Below are 22,989 nucleotides of genomic sequence, written 5' to 3'. Positions count from 1 at the left end.
CTGTTTAAAGACTCATCTCCAGCCTGGAGGCCGAGGGCTTTAAATGAGCCTGCCCATTATGACAAAAAGCAGAATTCAAATGAAAAATAAGCAAACAGCAAAGCAACCCAACACACCAACCTGTACAGATCTCTTCAAAACAAGGTAGCTGAAAATTTACAGTACATGTGAAGCTCATAGTGATTGCAAAAACTTTCTTTGACCGTAAAGGTATGGTGAACAGTCATCTCCCATCCAACCAGTGCAACACCAGTTACCTGCATGCCTCATATACTCTGCTTGCCTGAAAAGCCACATGAGATGAGAAAATGTTGCGTGTGTGTTACTAGCTTGCTGCAATGAGCGCTCACACTTCATGTCAGGGGGAGTGAGATCCTCCACTGGGCTCAGAGCAGTCTTTAAAGGGATGCCCTGAGAGCAGTCATACTTGGAGAAAAGGCTGAGCAAAAGCAAAGAAGAAAACCCCGTACATGACCGAGGAAGAGCAAGACACTATATACGCAGCACCCCAGCACTGCACAGGGAAAAAAGGAGTAAGGGTCCTGAGTGTGGGGCACCCCAACCAGCATCCAGTGCATGGTCCTCTCTTGGCTTATAGAATTAGCCTCTCCCCTGGACCTTCCCCTCTGAAGGACACCAGGAAAATAATACCACCTTAAGAAGATGGAAACATATAGCTGTAACTAACTCTAAAGGGAAGGACCAGGATGAGTAAAAGCGGGGCCTTGGAGAGAAGCAGATGGACACAGGACTCTCAAGCTGAGGGAATGGCTTTCCCAGGGAGATTTCAAGCATAAAGTGAAACAGCCTGGAAACAGGAGGTGCCTGGCTATCATCGGTCAGAGCAGGGACTCCTGATCAGCACCTCTCTTGTAGCAGTGGACCCTGGGAGGGAGAGGCAGGACAGCTGGTGTCTCAGGGCCTGGAGAGCACTGGATGAGTGGTCTCGTGTGTCGGCTTGAATTAAGGCAAGGAGTGCCACTGGGCCTCACTGCCCGGCACTCCCCTTTCTCTGGACCTGGGAAGGAAGACTGGGGCTGTGCAATGAGCCTGGCTGTCAGATCCTCCCACATCATCTGCAAAGCCATCGACCCTCTCTGGGACCTTTGGGAGAGAAAAAAAAATACCCCAAGATGTGTGCATCCAAAAATCTGCTCTATTTTTGGTGATAAGATTTCATAGTGCTTCTGACATTCAGAATGATTCTCCCTCAGACATTGCAAATGTAAAGAGGGAGAAAAATGGCAGAATGGATCCAGCTTTTGAAGGAAGAAAGCACAAAGGGACATGCCACTGAGCTGGAGAAGAAAGGGGGAAAAAACAGCAAAACCTCTGGCTGTCTCCATGACATGCTGCCCAAGGGGTAGGGAGAGATTCTGCATCAACAGAGGCTGAACCTCACAACTGAGGTTTACAGGAAAAAACCACACAGTGCTGTAACTGAGGCCAAAGCAACTTCCCTGGCTAGAGAAATCTGCACACAAGGGTGAGAACTTCCCATCCCTCCTTTATTTGCTCTTTATTTCTAGAACTGTGGACCAATACACAGTGTTGCGTATCAATCCGTGTTTTAGAAATGTACTGACTTCAAGCATATAAATCTCCAAGACAACTACTCCCTGAGCTTCAATCTTGGAGGAAACCTTTGCAAAAGGCTATCTCCTCAACAGGAGAGGAGAGCTCCTCAGACTGCCTAGCTTTAAATGCCAGGCATATATTTCATGTTTAATATGATTCCACATATATGTTAAAATCTGCTTCTATAAAGGTTTATAAATAGTTTTAGTGCATGGATTCGGTAAGTTTAATTCACTTATTTGCTGTGTTTTAGTACCTGGCAGAATTTGAGTCCAAACATTGAATTTAATTTATTGCTATATATGATAATTCCATAAAATCCCTAAGTCAGAGTATATCAGCCTCACTCTCATCTGTAAAACTCCTTGCTATTGTCAGTATCCAGTGATACATTTTTAAATACAGGTTTAATCTTCAGCCTATGAGATCACAGCCTGAGGTTTCAGCTACCCTTGGAATTATTCTGCATACAGATGGTATAAACAACTGCATAAAAGTCATGTAATCACATCCAGATTGCTAGACGGAGAGGAGGTGTAAAAACAGTGGTTAACAGTGCTTTGTATATGGAACTAATTTTAAAACACTCTCAAGTTAAAAAAGGGGTGGGGAATAAGAAGGGTCTTGATAGAAAATGCTGATTCAGGACCTCATTTCTATTAAGTGATTTACAATGTCATTACTGTGTTACTGTACAGAGCAGTGGCTCAGAGTAATTACCCTGTAATGCACGATGACACTAATGTACTAGTAAACTACTGGAGTTTATACTGTATTCACTGCTAGCATCAGGACTCTGAAAGGCAGGTAAAAATGCCCTGCATGCATAAACAATATGTGTAAATGTCACCAGTGATAAAATTTTTAAAAAGCAGAAGGAAGAAGCAGTTACAAATAAATCTGCCAGCTGAGAATTGTGACTGCACAGACCCACAGGAGCACTAAAGCTGTATCGTTTTTTAATAATATGGGAAGGAAAGACGCTTTTATATCCTGACCGTATCTCTATTTCTATTTATTACAGTTAAAATTGTACGGTGGCTTCTTCTTTTTGCCACTCTAAGTGCAACATTGACCTGCACCTGATGTTCAGCTCAGTGTGAGGGGGAATGCAGAAGAGAAATAAAGAGCATCAAAGCAACAGCCAAAAGTATTAATGGTTTATGATGACTGTCATAATGCTGTTCTTTTTTTAGAGTTCCAGCTACTGGAAATGTAGAGAACCAATGAAGCTTCAGGACAGAGGTGTTTTTGACTCCTTTTTGTTTAAAACAGCTCTCATGGGACGAAGCTTCGAACATGACCTGAGCTTGTCTAAGGTGTCAGAAAATGCAGACAAATGAAAAAACTTCATAACCCTCACACACTTAGAAAATGAATAAATCACAATTATTACAATACTCTAATGGATTTTGGGCGCTGAGGCTGGAAATGAAGTAGCAGACATGTAAGTAGAACTACACGTCCCAGATCCTAGGGCCAGAGGAAAGCTTTGCTCTTCCCCCAGGAGACAGTACCAATTACTATGTTTTTAACACGCCTTAGTCACCAGCTAACAGATTGATACCTTCAGCGCTGGCTGCCTCCCTGGCTCTCTCCTAGTAAGTTACGCAAGGAGATTCGAGTCCTTTTACCAGCACGTAGCAGCAGTAATATCAGTCCTTCCACCCTGAGCAGCCCTTTATTTAAGATGTCTCAACTAGGGGGTGGAGGCCCTGGTGGAAGCAGTTAACGTAGCAGTTTATGTTGGATAAACTCCATTTTTACCTTCTCTGCAAGTGCTGCAACTGTTCTACCTGACCCACTTTGCCCTGCTCTGGTGGCACTGCCATTCATCTTGCAGAAGTAGCTATGCCCTCACGAACGGCAGATCACTGAAGATTTTTGTTAAACTCTTTTATCTTGGAGAAAGCAAGGCACAGCTTCTTTGGCTGTTGCTGTTCCAGCATCCTTAAGTCTTCCATAGGCTGCTCCAGACCCCACAGCAAGGATTTACATTGACCTATTCTAAGTAAGCTCTGAATCATCACATGCAACATCAAAGACAGACTTGAGTAAGAAGGTCCTGGAAGTCATAACTGTCTCTGCCTTACTGGAGTGCTCTGCTAAAAAAGCAAGGTAGTAAATTTTACCACAGAACTGAAGGTTTTCAAGTGCCTTAGAAGCTGACGATCTCAAATGCATGTGTCAAATCTCAGAGTAGTTCACTCAAAGCTGAATGGAGGTTGTGGACTGCCAGGAGATTGTACATGACTAGCCCAACTCACAACAAGATTTGGAGAGGGCTGTGAATCCAGCATCCTCACACCCAATCTCCACCACCCAGCACATAGTTCCACCTTGCACAGATGCAGGAGGAACCACCACCAACTTGATCAAGTTACAGATCTAGCTACATGAATACTGGTGGAGAAACTCAGTCAAAACTAAGGGAGCTTTTCATGCCAAGAACATTAACAGTATGCTTTCATTCAGCCCACAAAGTCCTTGGGCCGTGTGGAGAAGCAGGGTTTGCAGTTGCAGCTGCAATCCACTGACACAAAGGCTCTTCTGTCTCCCAGAATATTAATGATGGATAACGAAGTGAGATTTAGAAGACAGCTTTCTTCATATTATATAATGACAATCTGCCTATCCAGATGAATCCTGCATTAACACTTTGCATTTTTCAATCATGAGCACCTTTTGGAGAGTAGAAAAAAGGAAACACCCCAAATCTAAGCCATAGTGCATCTTCCTGCTAACACATTTTGGCTGTCGTCTTCCTCCCCTTCTCTTCTTCCACAACATACCTTCTGTTCAATGTTCATATACATTTCTGGAGCTGACCAAGAAATCCCTCCATATACCCATTTGATTTTAGCTTTGCTATTATCCATTCCAAGAAGTACAAGCTTTGATAACTTACCAGAATATTGACAACATAATTAAAAGGAGCAAATGGAGGTGTAAGAAGTCTGCACCAGCATGGATGCTTGCTCAGGGGCCAAGCCCATTTCCCCAGGCCACAGGGGCAAACACTGGGGGTTCATCACAACACAGTCAGGGGATGATCTTCCAAATGGGGGAGAGAAATCAAGGGCTCACACTTACATCACTTTATTTGCACCATTCAAGAGAGGCACCTATCTTAGCAGTGCTATTCTGGACTCATACGTATCATCTAGTAGCATTGCTCCCGAGGGCAAGCAGCTTGCCTAAATTTGAGTCATCCTCTAGAGTGAACGTGTGTCCTCACCAACTCTAGAAAACACCTTGAGCAACGGCAACATGGATTGAATCCAGGCCTGAACCACTGCATGACCACTTCTGTACCTTTGCTCACCTGAGAGGCAGCTGAAATCTGCCTTTCTGCATCCTGCCATCAGCCTCCTGTGCCTGTGCACTGCCATTAGGAAGGGAAGGAGCAAGGCAGAGGGCAGGACCTAAGGTATACCTGTCCCTGCAGAAGTAAACTAGTGGGAGGAGCAAAACAGCTTGTGAACAACATGGTATGTTCAAAGCTATGTAATAGAGCACATGGGACACGGTCATCTCTTACACAGCTCTCGCAGGAATTAACTTGCTCCCAAGAGTGTCCTTGGATGGACAGCAGTAACTTTACCATGGAGACTCTATGAACAAATGAATGACATGCACTCACACCTACGGCTGGTTCACAATGCACGTGCATGGAGACTGCATCACTGACTCACCCTTGGATGGCGGTCTCTCCAGATCTGAATCGAGGTGGATCGGTGGGGCAATGTAGGAAACTTGCCCATGGTGAGCCTGCCCTGTGGACAAATAAGTGTTTTAGTTCCGCTGTTTCCTACAGAGATCTACCAGGGCTATAACTAAACATACAGCATTTTTATGGCACTGGATTCAAAACAGGTTTGCAACTATTTTGTTCTATTTTGCATTTTTCACAATTAACTTCCATTTTATGGAGACACCTGACGAAAAGTTGAAAACACTCCAATTTCTTTTGCTTTTTCCATGCAGACATGGGTACTACGCTGAACTTTAGTTATACCTGCTTTACCACTACCACGTACATTTTGCACGATGTTCTCTTAAAAGGCCATATGCCACAGAAGACAACCGATTTCACACAAGCCCATTCAATCTGTTAATCTCACTCTAAGAGGGAAGCAACCATTTCTGTGTCACAGCAATTTTTGAAGGAAGCATGGTATGAAGTACAACTGCATCTGTTTTTCCCACCTGCAGAAGATGCAGATATCAGTTTGCAGAGCTTGGCATTGCTTTCATGTGGATGGAAGCTTTTTGGTTCCCAACACCATCATGCAGTTTCCCAGTTGCTATAGACTCAATTCTTCTCCAATAGTTTGGAGGTAACTATATCGACAAACTTCTATTTATAATAAAAACATGTTGTTATAATTCATCTATTTACTGTAACAATTTACAGGGTTGTTAATCTCTTTTTCTAAACATGGAAAGTTAATGACACATAGATTACGATAAGTTAGAGTAACCTTCCCGTTTCAAGTAATATTCGTGCTGCAATAAAAGCAGTTGATTCCTCTTATGAGACACATTCCAAATAATTAATACGACTCCCTGTTGACACTTGCTGTTGTTGCTCCAAGCAATTTCCAAGCTAGCGTCACAGGCAGCGGAGCAGCAGTACAGTCTTCAGGCTTGTTTGTAATGACATCCAGGAATACCACGAGCGCAGTATGCTGGTGCACATAATATGTTGAAAACATCTCTTCAGGGGGATAAAATATTAATGGGAAAGGGGGAAAAAAACACAAGTGTGTCTGAATGGGCAGGATATATTTACCGCTTTATGCTGAGGCTGACTCAGATAATTTGCATTACTAGCCATTACAACAACTGGACGTTACTCAGGTTTAAGATCTACCGACACATCATAAATTCTATATTTGCTTTTAAGTGCTTTAACATGGGGAAATCTGCTTCAGGCAAAACCATAGCTAATAACAAGTTACCCCACTTTTCCCTTCTCGTTTACATGTTAAAAATCCATTTGATGTCATTAGTGAACACAAGTCGTCATTTAATAGCTGCTCGGTTCTGCAGCAGAAACAGGCAGACGGTCTGCTCTCACTCCAAGCTGCTCAATGTGCAGGAGTGCCCTTATAACCATAGGACAGGCTCCCCATTTGCTGCATCAAAGATATACCACTGAAACGCAAAATAGATGAGGTTGGCGGGGAGCTCTGGAAATCACTTAGTCCAGCCCAAGGGCAACAATAGCCCATGGCAACTGTTCAGTCTTATTTTTAGTATCTCCAAGGATGGAGACTCCACATCATCTCCGGGCAACCTGTACCAGTGCTCGGCCACCCTCGCAGCAAAAAAAAGGCAAACCAGCTTTTTTTCTACGTTTAAGTGTATTTCCTGTACTTCAGTTTGTGCCTCTTGTCCTGTCTCTGGATGCCTCTAAGAAGAGCCTGGCTCCATCTCCTTTACCCCCCCCCCCCCCCCCAATCAGGTACTTACACACATCAGTAAGATGCCCTGGACTACATCTGGTTCAGGGTAGACAGTCCCAGTACTCTCAGCCCCTCCCCACACAGAGATGCTTCAATCCCTTAATCATCATTGTGGCCCTTTGCTGGACTAGCTCCAGTATGCCCCTGTCTCTCTTGTACGGGGTAGCCCAGCACTGGACCCAACATCCAGATACGTCTCACCAATGCTGAGCAGAGGGTCAGGATCACCTCCCTCGACCTGCTGGCAATGCTCTGCCTAATGCAGCCCAGGAGGCTGGTGGCCTTTTTTGCCCTACGGGCACATTGCTAGCACATGGTTGTGGTTGGTTTGTTTGGGGTTTTTTGGGGGGTTTGTTTTTAGGTTTTTTATCACCTGGTCTTCTTGGGACCAAGTGATCCCAAATACAAAAAAGAATGATTCTACTGGCTTAAAGGGCTAGGCTGAAGTAAAGGAGATGTATGCACAGTATATAAAAGACTACAAAACATCTGCGAGTTTGTTTAGACATTCATTACAATTCAGTAATAACTATGGAAGTTTATGAATGTTTTATAAAAGCTTTTACCTAATATGGAGGAAGCAGTAGCATCAAATGCTTTCTTGTGATAAATGAAACAAGTTGCAGAAAGCTTTTATCTACTTGCTGCTGATGCAAAACACACTACTTCCAAAAAAATATCAAGCTTGACTTCTGTTAGACTACACTTCTCACAATGCTAATAAATCAAATTTTGAGTTTTAATATTCTCTCTATAAAAAAGTAATGCAAACAACTGTTGTGCTTCATTTTCTGGGCATGAATGCCAGCTTAATTGCTCTTCAGACTTATCACAGTTTTCCCATAGGAGGAACAAAGGCTCTTTGCTGCTATCATCTGTGGTCTCAATTACACATTCAAAATCAAGATACCTTGTAAACCTTCTTGTTAATCACCAGAATCACATTTTTTTTCTTTGGTTTTACTATTATTGGCAATGGTGACATCTGAGGGGGTTGAGGGAAGGGAAGCAAGGGGAGGAGCCTGAAGCAAACCCTAGCAATGGAACTGGTACACAAGTACAAGGAGAAACCTGTGTGTCAGGAGGCCAAACTAGAGAACCAGAGCAATGGTCCTTCTGCCTTTAACGGTATTACAAGTTTTGCCACTGCAATTAAACCCCACAATTTTACCCAATGGACCTCTGCAAGATTTTGAGGCTGATACGACTGGTGCAGCTCAAGTTGGTCGCAAAGACTGACAGGACAAGTTCTGCCAAGTGACGCCAACTCCCAGTCCTTTTTGCATGATTTTTGAAGTTTCATATGCTTACTTCAAGCCCCAGCTCTAGGAATGAGTGACTCCAATCTCCCCCCCCCCTCCAGTTCCAACTACGTCAGAAAAAAACTTGAAAAGGGGAATGTGAAAGCCTTAATGAAAAAAGAGATGGCAGAAACACTCAACGTCTCCCTCTCCAAATTGCCCAGTCCTTCAGCTGTTTTTTCCGTGTGTTGGGTCTGAGCTGACAGCGGTGCAGCCCTGGGAGGTGGGACATGGCCTCCCTTGCCTGTGTGACCATCTCTCCAGCTGTCAGACTTTCATTTCTACCCGCACATCTATTAATCCACACGCCTATTCTATCGACCATTGTTTGACCTGAAGAGCTACCCAATATTGACCTGGTATCCGTGCCTATAGGAGAGGAAATGGCTGGTGTCAGGTCCTTCCCAAATTTTGCAGGATGCTCCAAAAATAACTACACCTCTTTTAATAAGTAGCTCAGTGTTTAGTTATTTTTTAAAGAAAAAAGAAAAAAAATCAGTTTCCATCAAAATACCGAAGGTGACGATGTCTCTGTTGCTGATGGAAAGTTGGGCATGCCTCGCATCGTAACAGCTTGCACGGCCTTCTCCAAATCCCACCCTGACTATAACCATCTGGTGTTTCTGTAGCTGGCTCCCAGGTAAAAAAGTAAACAGCAATCAAACGTAATCATCAAAGTAAGTTGCCAATTTTGTATCTAATCACTAAGGTTGGGCTCCATTGCCCTTATTCCTCTTGCTGGTGAGGCCTGGCCACCAACACGGCTGATGGCCATGGCTCCCTGTGAGCAGCAGGAGTGGGACAGGGGCAGCAAGAGCCAACAAGGGCTAACGCTGGAAGACAAACGTGGGTCAGTCGTTGTCTGGGTTTTTTTGTATCATATCACAAGGATTCAGGTCTGGCCACAACTGCGTAAATGTCAAAACCATCTCAGGTGAGCCAGGGGAAACAGCAAATGTGACACAGGTAGCCACAAACTCCCTGTCTTCTGCTTACACCACCTCTCTCAGTGAGGACAGACATATGGCATCCGTAGTAGCCAGGCCATATGCATGTGCTGTGGCAATGGGAAAAGAAGCATGTTTGGTAGCAGCAATTTTGGGAGCAAAATATAGAAATGACCTTGAAAGTCTACCTGGTGACATGGCCTTCCTCAGGTAGAGGAAACAGGGGATATGTTTGTGGATTAGAAAAAGTGCCTGGCTGGCCATTATTTTCAGGTCTGACACGAGAGATGCAACGCACTTTAAAAAGCAAAAAACTTAGAAGAACAAAGATAATGTTTTGTGAAGACTAAAGGAAACATAATAGCTTGGCCTAAGGGATTTTTTTTTTTAAAGGGATCTGGATGCTCACAGACAGAAAATAAACATCCACAAATCTTCAAAAAATCTGCCCCTAAGTGATTTAGTCATCTAAAGAGGCCACAATATAAAACTACAGAAAAAAATCTGTGAATGCACGGACTAAGGAAAGTAGAAACAAAGTAGTCTTATCTGTTTATCTATTAAAAACACTTCCCCCTGATCTTTTTGGAAACATACCCACTCTTTGTAGTATCTAACAGGGCAGACCACCCTCCTGACCCTATGTCGAGTTTCCAATGCCCATGACGTTTGATTTTTCTAGAGCACAACTCCTATCATCATGTATGCATGCGAGAAACCTTTCTGCCTGGCCCTTGCTCATTTTCTCCCTGAGATTTTACTGTGCAGTGTTGCAGAGAAACCCTGAATAGAAAACATGAGACTGGAAGATTCAAACCCCCAAAAGCAATGAGAAAGAACACCAACATTTACTAGACTAAAAATAAGCCTTTTTAAAACATCTATTGAGACATCTCTTAAACATCTAATGACTTGCCTCCTAATGCTCTGGTGCTGGCAATGCCATGAAGATAACTAAAATCACCGGAATGGCTGGTCCTCACTTTTCCCTACCACTCCTTTGCTCAGTGCCCATGGTACTGTGGTGGGCATGGGCAGTCGTGCACTTCAATTGCAGTTCTCCCCCATGCTTGACCCAGCTCCAACAGCAGCAGTGAGATGCCACCAGGAGATACATATTTTTAAACAAACATACTTCAAACTAATTTTCTCAAGGGGGTGAGAGTCCCCTTTCTTTACTGTCCTCAGTAAAGAGGAGATCAGTGTAACATATTTTTTTGCTGCTGTGCCAGACTGCATCTCTTGATCACTTTTCCACCCATTCTCCGGCCTCTTTTGGTATGTGTTTGTCTTCCATGGTCTCATCAGTTCTCAAGATCCTTTTTAGACAGCCTAGCTAGAATTTCATGCTGAGGATTCCATTTAATTTTCTGCTGGTACCTCTGACAACCCAGTGCTCCCATGCACTAGCTCTCCTATGCCCCTTGTCAGCACCTCCGAATGCAGCCACCTCCATGGACTCAATCCCTCATTCTGTTTGCCCACTCACTTGGATCACTAATGAGTTAAGTTAATAACCGTGAAACCGCACATCGATTCCTGAGACTTTGATTTCAGTTCTTTACATAGGTGGGGTTTTTTATAACAATGGGATAGGCACACTCAATGTATGCTGAATACATATTTTAAGGAAAAGTCTTGGAAAACATACCAACAATTTTACTAATATCTTTACAGATAAAGTATACTTTGCATACTGTGGCCTTTTTTCCATGTAACTCAAAAATTCCATTTTTAAAAGCAGTCCAGTTTGTCTGTGATTATCCGATCTGTAAAAGACAACATTACTTTTTGGCCACATTTCTGTAATTCTCTGTTAACAGGATTTTTTCAAAAATCTAATTTATTATCCAACTGAAGACTACATTCCACCTTGTTGAATTGCAATTTCCAGGATCATCACTCTCATCCTCTTTTAATTTCCAAAATTAGCACATTTTTTCTTGTCCTTTTTTCTCCACTCATGAGTCTTTTTGAATTCCATAATATGTAGGCATATATAAAAACATATGGAATGAGAAATTAAAAAGCCAGTAGGTTTGCTAACAAACTCTTCTGACATGCCATTAAACAAATTTCATTTAGACCTATTACTTGGCGTATATATTCAGACTTCTTCCATCAGCCTTTTTTTCTGCCTTTCATCAATGACTATCTTTACAAAACATCATTTCCCCACTGCCCACCCTTTTCCATTTTGCATTAAAAGCTTTCTTTTTAAATAAAGCTTTTATAAAGCCATTCCCTACCTCACACATGTCAGAGTTAGCACTGATTCTGTTCACTGCTTCATTTATTCATGGACTTTTATGGAGTATCTCTCTTTCATCTGTACATCTCTCTCTCATCTTTCATTGCCCTTTTAACTCCTTAGGGTAGCAGTAACTCATCTGCTCCCTGTTCTCTCCCTCCCAGGGTTATTTCCCTGTCCTTCTCTTGAAGCTGTGCATGCCTCTGAATACGAGAAAACCCTCTTTTCCAAAGGGGGCTCTCCGACTACGTTATCTCTGCTCTTTTGCTATTTTGCCTCTTGTATTTCATACTGGGAACCATCACAAACTTAATGCAACTGCAGATGGAAAAGTAGGGTACCTGCAAGCGTGGCTGCACGTGGAGGGACTGCTGGCTCCTGGTCATGGCTGCCTTCTGAAAATGGAGGCTACCGCAACGACAGCCTCAATGGGCACTGACAGAGAGCCTACAATCCATGCTGAGGAGAGTGCTCCTGTGCAAAGCCAGTGTGACAAGCAAATGTTTCTTCTTCCATACTGTTCTTGACAGGAGCAAAGTTATAACATTGCAACCCTATATGTTGTTTAGCTATACATTGCTTTTGAAGCTGTCATAAAACCTATGTAATAGCAGGTCTTTCAAATGCCAATGTTGTGTGCTCATGCATCTTATCTAACAGGTGTAATTTAAAGTCTAAGTGTAGGAGATGCAGGACTGCAGGCTCAGCCATGGGAGCTGCCAACCGTGAAGAAAACCTTGGAGTCAAGGAACAAAGCTTGATAAAGGATGCAGGGAGAGGGGTGAGCTGGGGAGACGTTTGGCTAAGTCCTTGTCACACACGCATCTCGTGTTTTAGAGTAAATGCAAATCCAAAAGCAGCGCCTGGCAGTGTGCTTGTGTGAGCAGAAAGCGTGATAAAATGGACTAGTCTTTTCTGAGGATGTACTATTCTTGCTTTGAATCTGTCACAACAAACAGCAGCCTTAACCGTGAGAGGAACGAAATCAAAATGGCTTATTTTGATGACCAAACCATCCCTCATGTGACAGCCATTACTCAGGAGGGCCTAGGCTAAGTTTGAACTACTGGTAAAAATAAGGGCAAAAAGAATGCCAAAGGAACGGGTTAAAAACTGCCTGATTATTATAGCAGCTGAAGGAATTGGAAGGTTTTCACTAGTGGCAGCTGCATATTTTCAAAGGAGCATTTAGGACTCAGAAACTCATGCCCCAGCTGAAGTCAGAGGTGAAGATGCTTCTTCAAGTCATGCAGAGTTTCCTCATTTTGCTGTACAAACATTATAATTTGTGTTTTGTGTTTAGATGAACCTCACCCCTCTGTTAAGGACTTAAAACATTTAATTTAGCAGCACCCTGGCTTCAGTGATACTCTGCATTCTCCAGAGCACGTCCCAGGATTTACCCTGTGGTACAAGAGCCTGATATAAGGGCTCACAGCTGACCTGCAGGGCTACACATTTTTTGAGCTTTGTGCCCCAAAAGCTTGCCCATCAGGCTAAAGAAACACGACACAACACGCTATTTTTCCCCTCCCAGATGTGCTCACTGTGCTATGAAATACAATTTACTGGTCACTTTCACTGCAAAACAGGAGGGAGGAGGAGAGGGATTTTTGGTGCAGAGGAGACCAAGGGATTCGGAGCAATGTAGTCCTCAGAGCCCTGGGGCAAATGACAAATATTGGCAACCACAAACCACTCAGAGTGGGTTTAGCAATGGTGAATACAGCGAAGCCCAGGGAGGTTTTCTTGGCCACCACTCAAAGATTTAATCTGATATGAAGAATGCTGTGCCAGCTCCTGCCGTCCTTACTCTGCCCATGTCCCAAAAGTCAAACAGGACATTTCCAACTGCCTTAGTGGGTCACGCTCAGGCTGTTCTGCCTCAGATGAGTCTGAAAAGACTTGAGATGGAGATGTTAGGAAGAGCTTTTGGGGGGAGACCCAGCCAAAGCCATCCAGTCCATCTCCTGCAGAGGCAAAATTGTTCCTTATGTTGTTTTGAAAGGTATCTTCTCAGGCCTGCTCACCGTTCCCTCCCAGACACTGAGCAGCAGATCTCACCATCAAAAGATTTCATCTTTGTCTTCCCTTTCTTGAGGGGGGTGGGAAAGAATCCTGCTGCCTCTCTGCCTGAGATGTTTCTGCCTTATTTTTCCCTCGTTGCCTGTTCTTTCCCCCCGCCTGTGCTCCTTTAGGACCTGCCCTTTGTTGCTGTGCTCTCACTATCGCCCACATTTCATGTCTCCCCGTCAGTCTTAGCTTCATCTTATAGCTAACCCATTTCACAGCGGTCTTCCCTCCCCTGGGAGATGGCCAGGCATTTCCATCCCCTCCCTTGCAGCAGTCTCGCAATTAATGCAAGCACAGAATGAGCTAGAGCTGATCTGATGGAAAATGACCCACCAAAACCAATAATTACTTGTTTTCCACTGGCTCAATGCGCAGAACCAATTCAGGCTGCTCTGGTGGCAGCGCCAGATCTGATGCAAAGGAAAGGGCAAGGATAAAAGAGTCAGGGATGGGATAGGGACAGCTATCAGTTTAACCATAACATAAAACTGCACCTGGGAACAGTAGTGGCATTGTATCCGGACGACCCCTCCATCCCCACACCAGACTCTCTCCTTGCCCCAGGGAGCCTCCCACCAACTGCATCCTTTCTTCACTGCCTTTCAGACAGCTTTTAATCCACCTGCCAGCATAATTTAGAGAGCTATGTCTCACAACTCCAGGTCAAGGGTTTTAATGAAAGCCAAATGTGTTACAGCACACTCACTCCTCGCAAGCAGCGCTTGGGACACAGGCCTGTCTTTCTGTTACTTGTGCTGCTCTTGTTCATGCAGAAAGGGGAGCAGTGAGGGAAAAGAAGAAATCGGGCAGTTGCCCTTGCCATGTTGAGTTTAAATTTCAGTGGCAAAGCATCGGGGGGGGGGGGGGGGGGGGGGGTCAGAGCAATCAGCTGAGATGCTGGACTACGTGGTAGGAGACACGTCTGAAGCAGACAGGTAGATCTGTGCATCACCAGCCTGGAGACAGTAATTGAAGTGTCTTGTGGTTTCAAATATTGTGAGATGAGGTCCAAGAATTTGTCACTCTCACTTTTCTCCATTTGTGAGAACCTACAGCAGATGTCCCGTCCAATTCTGCCTTTATTTTCCAGCCTATATGGTTCTGTATGTGTAGCATGGTCTCCATCCCAACATAGTACCTCCCTGGTATTGCCTATACCTCTGCTGAGATCCACTCTCTTTCTCCTCTGGCACCTCCCAAGCAGGTGAGACCTTGCCTCCAGTCAGACAAGTCTCTCTCCAGGAACTTGTGATTGCAAGCCTCCAAGAAACAATCTTAGCACACAGGTCTGCTTCTCTGGCTCCTGAGGTGCATTCTCTTGTCCAGCTTAATGAACTCCATCTTCCATAGTGTAGTGGGTTTGCATGGCCAGGTTTTGGTAGCAGGGGGACTACAGGTGTGGCTTCTGTAAGAAGCTGCTAGAAGCTTCCCCCATGTCCAACAGAGCCAATGCCAGCTGGCTCCAAGACGGACCTGCTGTTGGCCAAGGCCGAGCCTACCAGTGACAGTGGTAGCACCTCTGGGATAACAGACTTAAGAAGGGGGAAATAAACCCCTGTGCAACACCAAGAGCAACTGCAGCCAGAGAGAGGAGTGAGAAGATGTGAGAGGAACAATTCTTCAGACACCAAGGTCAGTGAAGAAGGAGGGGGAGGAGGTGCTCCAGGTGCCGGAGCAGAGATTCCCCTGCAGCCCGTGGTGAAGACCATGGTGAGGCAGGCTGTCCCCCTGCAGCCCATGGAAGTTGATGGTGGAGCAGGGATTCCACCTGCAGCCCATGGAGGACCCCATGTCGGAGCAGGTGGATGCCCAAAGGAGGCTGTGACCCTGTGGGAAGCCTGTGCTGGAGCAAGGTTCTGGCGGGACCTGTGGCCCTGTGGAGAGAGGAGCCCATGGTGGAGCAGGTTTGCTGGCAGGACTTGTGACCCCGTGGGGGACCCATGCTGGAGCAGTCTGGTCCTGAAGGACGGCACTCTGTGGAAGGGACCAGTTCGTGAAGAACTGCAGCCCGTGGGAAGGACTCATGTTGGAGGACTGTCTCCTGTAGGAGGGACCTCACACTGGAGCAGGGGAAGGGTGTGAGGAGTCCTCCCCCTGAGGAGGAAGGAGCAGCAGAGATAACGCATGATGAACTGACCACAACCCCCATTCCCCATGCCCCTGTGCTGCTGAGGGGGAGGAGGGAGAGAAATTGCAAGTGAAGTTGAGTCCGGGAAGAAAGGAGGGGTGGGGGGAAAGGGTTTTTAAGATTTGGTTTTATTTCTCATTATCCTACTCTGATGTGATTGGTAATAAATTACATTAGTTTTCCTGAAGTCGAGTCTGTTTTGCCCGTGATGCTAATTGCTGAGTGATCTCCCTGTCCTTATCTCAACCCATGAGCCTTTTGTTATATTTCCTGTGCAGCTGAGGAGGGCAGTGATAGAGTGGCTTTGGGGGGCACCTGGCCTCCAGCCTGGGTCAACCCACCACACAGCCACACAACCACATACCATGCAAACCTTAACTCCTACCTTCCATGGATTTCTGTGACTATTCCTCACTGTGACTGCAGCCCAGAAGGGACTGCCAGACAACAAAGCATTAAAGCAGTCTTCTTGGTTACAGGTATTTTTATCAACTGCTCTCATTAAGGAAGTGCAAAGAGATGAGTAATTTGTTTTCTGAGCGGGTCAGTGCACCCTAACTGCATTAATCACTTCTTTTGATCTGCAACGGGAGCCTTGAGACAGGCAGTATAGCCTGCCTGGCTCTGCTTCCAGCTTACTGCCAAGCTTCAGCTGCGGTGCAGAGTGTCTGCAAGAGGGGACAGACTCCAACCCAAAGCGAGTGATCCAGCAATAAACGAGATAAACACTACATTATTTGATGAAGAAATGAAACAAGGGTGGGTATTTTCTCCATGACCTAAAAGAACAGTAATCTAAGCCACCTCATCTTTCTTTTTTTTCTTTACTTCTTTCTTTCTTTTTGAGGTAATATAAGGTAGGTCTCAGCATGAGGGACATGGCTGCCTGTAGAGAGATTTTGACAACTCCCCTCTGAGTGCTAAAATGCTGTCAGCCGAAAAACTGAGCTGTTTGGGCAAATTGATCCAACTCTGACAGACTTCCTCTCTGTTTTCATGTTTTCTCTCTCAATCAAAAGCCTCCTAAAGAATCTGTGTTTTCAGTTCAATCTCAGAGAAGGGGGAGAAGAGATCACCTGCTTTTGCTGCACTGCTCATCATTAACCTAGCTGGATGGAGAAACCTGCGAGAGGAAGAAGAAGGTTTCAAAAGTCTCTTGCATCTCCCCATTGCATACAGATAGAGGATCTGAATACAACAGTTTCCATAATTCATATAGCAACTGTATATGGACTTTCTAATTGCCAGCGAGGGCAGAGTCAGTACGTTTTGGGTGCAGATAGTAACAGCATAGAAAGCAGAGCTTTTAGGCCTGATTTCATCTCCAATGCCAATAACAGGCAAGTTGCTGGATCAGCCACCCAAAGAAAGCCTCACTGGGATTTTTTTTCAATAATCATTAAGAATCATCAACTCCTTCCTCAGAACAAAGAAAATGAAATCTAAGCATTTTTAAACCTTGTCCCTAGGTGTGAATGTATCTTTAACCTTTCCACATCAGTGACAATTCTGAATACAATTTTTGATGGTCAAATCCTGGGAGCACTTTTACCGCTTTATAACAAAGATTAAGCATGCTCCTGTCACACTCAGTAAAAGAGCATCTATTTCTATTGCCTCGATTGAGAAGAACTCCAGAAATCCCCAGTCCTATAAGGTGAAGCAGTGCCAAGCAACCCAAAAGTGCCTTGCAAAGACAACTTGGGGCTGCATTGTTTTTGCAGTCTTTTCATCTTTGCATGTAACACAGCTTTACAACTCGACAACTGCTGTCTGGCTCGTTGGGTCTTTCTCCACAGTTTTTCTAGCTAAGTGTCAAAACATGGTGATGTTTGCTCATTTTTCGTCTTTACCTACCTGCTGTAAACACAGCTGGGGGAATCCATGCTCAATGTGGCCAATTTAAAAAAAAATAAAAATTTCAAGACCCATGCAGCAGAATTGCTAATTTATACATTCAAAGAGGTCTGAAGTCTGTAGGTTACCAATTTTAGTTTTGGCGAAGTCAACTATGGACTTTATAGACTTCATCACGTCCCTTTCAATTGCTTCATGAAGCTAGGAAAGAGGAGGTTTCACCATCCGCTCCCTTCATACTGCTGTCATACACTTAATTTCTTTCTACATGGCCAGGGATGGAGAAGTTTGCAATGGGTCAGAAACTGCACAAGCCCATTGACTCCAAAATAACTGTGCACAGAATGCAGGTCCATACATTAAACATCCTTCTACAGACCAGATGTTTCATATAATGTCAAATACCATTTTTTAGTGTCAGATATTTTGCATTTGGAATCTAAATTCTTTAAGACCCTTCAAGAAGGTAACGGGATTATTCTTATCTTAGTTCCCATGATGTTACTGTAAGGCTTTGGATGACAGTTTTGATTATAAGTCTGCACACTGCCTAGAACAATAAGATCCTGATTGGTACTTCTTGAATAATACATATTAATTCTCGCCTGAGCCTCCTTCGCACTGTATGAGTCATGCTGGATGTCTGTCCTCTGCAAGGGCAGCAGACAGGTCTGCAAGGGCGCTGCTCTGTCTTGCCAGCACTGGGGCAAGGGTCCCAAGGCATTGTCAAATTTCCTGATCCCACTGATCTACCTGCATACCTGCAGGGGGAAGAGGCATGTTACACTACATTGTTTCTGATGTGTCTGGCCCCAACAAGGATTACAGGAGACACACAGCATGGCTGAAAATGAGACGACGGGGTCTGAAAAGTACACCTAAAAGGTGGTGTGTTTCAGCCAGTTGAAAACTCTTTCAGCTCCTTTTGCCTAAGGCTCCTGCTCTTTGCAGTGAAATATGCTGCTACAAAATTAATAGACAGCTTTAGCTCTGAATATTTTCCTTTGCAACAGATAATATTCAAATTGTCCTTAATCATATAGTCCATCACCTCTGAAACACAATCACCTGACACCTCAATGCAAGAGAAATTTTTTTTTTTTTACCCTTTAGAGCTGCAACCACTTAGCTCCTTTAATGAACGTACAGATTTACATATTCATATATGCAACCCTAGCCCTGACCACCATCTCAAGCTAAACTTCCTCTAACAGGCTAAACTTTAACCTTGCATTTGGGTTTCTTAAATGATCTTTTGATTGAATTACTGACAAACTCAAGCTTCAATTTTCTGGCCAACCTGGCCTCCGTCAGTGACATGAAGCTCTTCCTTCACCCTCTTGTGATCTGAGCAAGGAAGATGAAACACTACTATTTCTGACTAGGTATCTGAATAACATGGGATTCACAACTTTTAAAGAACTAGCTTCACTGAGCAATGGTAATCACTACCTCATTGCTGAGGAGTCCAGGATGGATACATATTTGTCTTCCCTGGATCAGGGAAAGGACAGAGCAACTCTGTTTAATCCTTCTTGTTTAGGGTTATATCTAATAGCATTTAGTGGCTTTGGAGCCATTCAAAGGGAGGTATGATTTCTGGGATGGCTCCATGGGATTGAATACGTGGTCTCAATAATATCTGCCATTCCAGCTCTGATGATTGACATGATAGTTTCAATTGAAGTAACATTGGTTGAATGGCTCAGTGACCACTACAGCAAGAATTGCATGTACACAAAAATCTGATAGAAGATAGTATTTTGCTTTCAGCAACCTGCATTACAAACAAGCCCACTTGCTGCAGAGGTATTCCTGGAGCAGCACAATCTGCTTAAAGAAAAGAAAAAAAAAAAGAGATTAAAAAAAAAAATTCTGGTGTGGAAGTAGTTGTGACCCCACCGTGGCAGTGACACCCTCAGAGCAGGATAAACTCACCTTTCTAAAACCAGCCATCAGTCCTTAAGCAAATCAGCCTAACCCTGGTCAAGCTTCAGCCAAAAGTCCGCCTCCTTTCTACAGCCCCTGCAGATGGGGGGGAATGCCACTGAGGAAGGTGGCTGCGCTGCTCTCTGTGCCAGTCTACCATTTCAAAGTCAGCTTAAGCTCCTTTGCGCAGGCAACTTCTTTGTGTGGGAGTTCAAGCTTTCATTGTCCTTCCCTCCAGGGATGACTTAATTAGAGATGGGTTTCCTTCTCAAGTTACTGGACTTGAGGAGTCACGCTGTTGTTATTTCCAGGCAAATCAAACAGAAGCAAAGAGGGATAGTAAATAGGGGAGAAAAAAGCCCCTACAAAGAAGAGAGAAACTCTGACGCATCTACAAAAAGGACAAGACTTGCTCACCTTCACAGCAGGTTGGAGACCCTAGCATGCGATCCTGTATCACTATGTTCAGGGCGCAAGTCCTCTGAAAGCTCTTCCTTTGCAAGAAGCCAGCCAAAAATCTCCAATTAGTTTCGTACAGATGAGAGGCCAGATTGCAAACTGTCTGTTACTTGACACAAAGGCAGCTTTCTGCTCAGGATAAGCAGAGGTTTAAAAACCACTAGAAGACTTAAGGGGTGAGACCAAAAGATGGAAGCGATTGCAAGAAAAAGTGGAGTGCAACAAAATATCTGTGCTGTGGTTTGAGGACACTTTCTGCTTTAGGAGCTGGAAGAGCAGGGAAGCAGGTTTTCCCCAGTCAAGCTGATGAAAAAGGTTACAAATGACTGCAACAAGCTTAGAGCTCCTGGGACAACCAGAAAAAAAAAACCTATGAAAAAGCCTCAGATTCTCAGGTGCTTGAAGTAACATTGCTCAAAAGTTGGTCCTGGGAAGACATTTCACTGTCAGCCTCAAGCATGTATAAGTCAGGAGAGACACCCCCAAATGCTGAGATTACATCCTAGGACTTTTAAGCCAAAAGCAAATAAAAACCCACATAAATATTATGGATTTAGGCTTTTCCTCACTGTGCCTCAAAGTCTTCAGGAACTGTGTCTTAAAGCTCTTCTTCTTACTTAGAAATGCAAGAAGACTTTTGTACTTTTAAAACAGATCTGAAAATCCTATGACCACAGAGGCTGAGGCTCTGGAAAAAACAGCACTGAGCTCACCAACATGATCACTAGAGTTGACAGCCCTGAAGTTTAACTTCAGTAAAGCCTGTCTTTGTGAAAATTTGTATTTTTGGGGAGGCATTTAGAAAATTAAGAAAGCAGAATACAGCCCGATCCCCCAGTGATCTGGTAACAAAGTCAGGCTGCTGGACTTTGCACTGGAGCCGATGAGCATTCATGTGCTCTGTCCTACCAGCTCTGCTGGGGATAACCTCACGCAAGGAGGTTAACAGTAAACTGGGAAGTGGAACATTGTTAAACAGCCACAGTGCCTGGGCAGCTCAAGTCTGCTCTGATTCAGGGCACCAAGAACTAGAGCCATAGATTTCAGCTATTTGTGGTGTACACCAGACACATGCACAGAAACACTGTGACAGCTTGAGTTGTTCAGCGGGAGAAATCATATTTGAAACAGCACGTCAGGTTTTGATTAAACTGGCAATTAAGCAAGCAAGGAGCAACATGCCCTGGGGTTGCAGAGATGATAAGCCAGTTTCAAGACGAATGGCCAAATCTTTAGGTGGTGCAAATGGCTGCAACTTCGCTGCCTTCAGCAGGGCTGCACCTTTCCATGCAAGCCATGGATCCGGCCCTCTCCAGCCTGGGACAGGACCGGCGATATAAATAGTAATGGACTGTATTCAGCTGGGAAGAAGCCATTGTTCAGGGAGGCAGAAATTGACACTTCATAGTGATTTCTAATACAACACAGGGATTTGTAACAGACTGACGGGCCACCGGCAATAATCCTCATCTGTGTCGACCTCCTCTCTCCGTTGTCAGTAGGCTTCTTTACTAGGAGCAGCTGGGCAAAAAGGAAGAGATGGGAAGACAAGCAAACACTTGGCATTACCCTGTGACCACCAGAAGCTGGTAAGGGTCTTCAACACTGTTTATAAAGTTCGGCCCGTTCAGGTACTTTTCTGAACCAAAATAATACGATTCAGTGAACCAATGCATCTTACATTTTCAATGGGTGCAGGACAAAGAGAACTTAGCAATTCTATCATAATCTTCCCAACTTGATGGTCATCTACCAAAATTTCATCCATCTCATCTATAATGACCTCCTATTGAGTAGGAGGTCCCTAAGATGAAGAAATTAGGGTCATTTGAGGTCAGCAGTCCTACTGCTCAAATTTTAGCTAAGAAAACTGTCACAGACAAATTAATGCACTGGAAACATCAGAGCTGATCAGTATGTATAACCAAAGGATAGGCTGCTGTCACATAGTGATTGCACAGACACACTTTGATGTCAGCAAACCCTTTTTGATCTGGTCTACATCTCCCAGTTTCAGACCAAAGGTCCAGAATTCAATTTAAAATACTATCAATACAGCACTAATATTGACAGAAAAGAACAGGCGATAAGTTTACTGTGGGGCGCAATGAAATGAGAAAATACCATGACCATCTGAGAATGCAAACTATGGCTTATTTAGAAAACAGTGAGCATCCAAGCATTCAGGAGAGACTGTGGTTGGAGAAGGAGGGCCCCATGACATCAAGCAGAAAAGCAAGCCTGTGCTCCTAGGGAAGCAGGAAATGCAGAAATAAATTCAGCCCAGCTCAGAAAGATTCAGGGCCTGGATCTATCCCTGCCTCTCATTCAGAGAGACACCCTGGAAAGGCACCAAGGCTAATTTTTAACCAAAGTAATCTGTGCTTAGCTTTGCAACAAATGATGGCCTCATAAAAAAGGCCATATTCACAGCTAGCTCTGCTGGTCACCTCTCTGTCATGCCTCTACTCCTGACAACTGGCATTTGCAACCACATCATGCACGTCTCAGCTCCCCTTGCTGGTTTGTTGTTAGTGTGATGCACCCAACCATCACAAAATCTGGCACACGATGCACCCCCTGCTAAATGCCAATCCTTCTGTGCAAGCCTGAAGCTGAATCTCAGCCCTTGCATCTAGCAATACAGGTGAAATATACAGCTTCATCTTAGTATGCAATTAAACACTGGACAATCCTAGTTAACTTTGGATATCAAATGCAGCTAGGGTGAAACATGAAGGTTTGCGCCCTATGCACAGTTAAGGCATTGATTTTTATATAGACAAATATATCACCATTGGGCATAGTTACAATACCTACCCTAACATGAGATTTATGAAGATAAAAGATTCCATCCCAGAACTGCAAATAAATAAGTCATCCAGTAATTCGCTTGGCACGCTTGCTCCTTTTCCCCCAAAGCAAAATGCAGGATGAGTAATTGATCTTCCTACCCAGTGATCAGCAAACTTAAGAGTCTCCCTGGTCAGTTCAG

The 22,989-nt window shown here is 44.2% G+C and overlaps 1 protein-coding gene across 7 annotated transcripts in view; it reads right to left on the bottom strand.

Moving 5' to 3' along the window:
* The window catches only part of ADGRL3 (adhesion G protein-coupled receptor L3), a 524,509-nt gene that overhangs the window by 144,044 nt on the left and 357,476 nt on the right, over nt 1–22,989 (bottom strand). For 5 of the 7 annotated variants that reach the window (XM_075751372.1, XM_075751366.1, XM_075751367.1 and 2 more), the window contains exon 7: nt 5,274–5,354. The exons of the other annotated variants lie outside the window; for them this stretch is intronic. In XM_075751372.1, the coding sequence (XP_075607487.1) occupies nt 5,274–5,354 (81 nt within the window). The remainder of the gene's footprint in view (nt 1–5,273; nt 5,355–22,989) is intronic. 7 annotated transcript variants of the gene reach the window in all.

This window comes from Balearica regulorum, chromosome 4 (genome assembly GCF_011004875.1).
Source record: "Balearica regulorum gibbericeps isolate bBalReg1 chromosome 4, bBalReg1.pri, whole genome shotgun sequence".
Classification (NCBI taxonomy): Eukaryota; Metazoa; Chordata; class Aves; order Gruiformes; family Gruidae; genus Balearica; species Balearica regulorum.
Note: the sequence above shows the minus strand (reverse complement) of the source record. Positions and strands in the feature narration are given on the sequence as shown.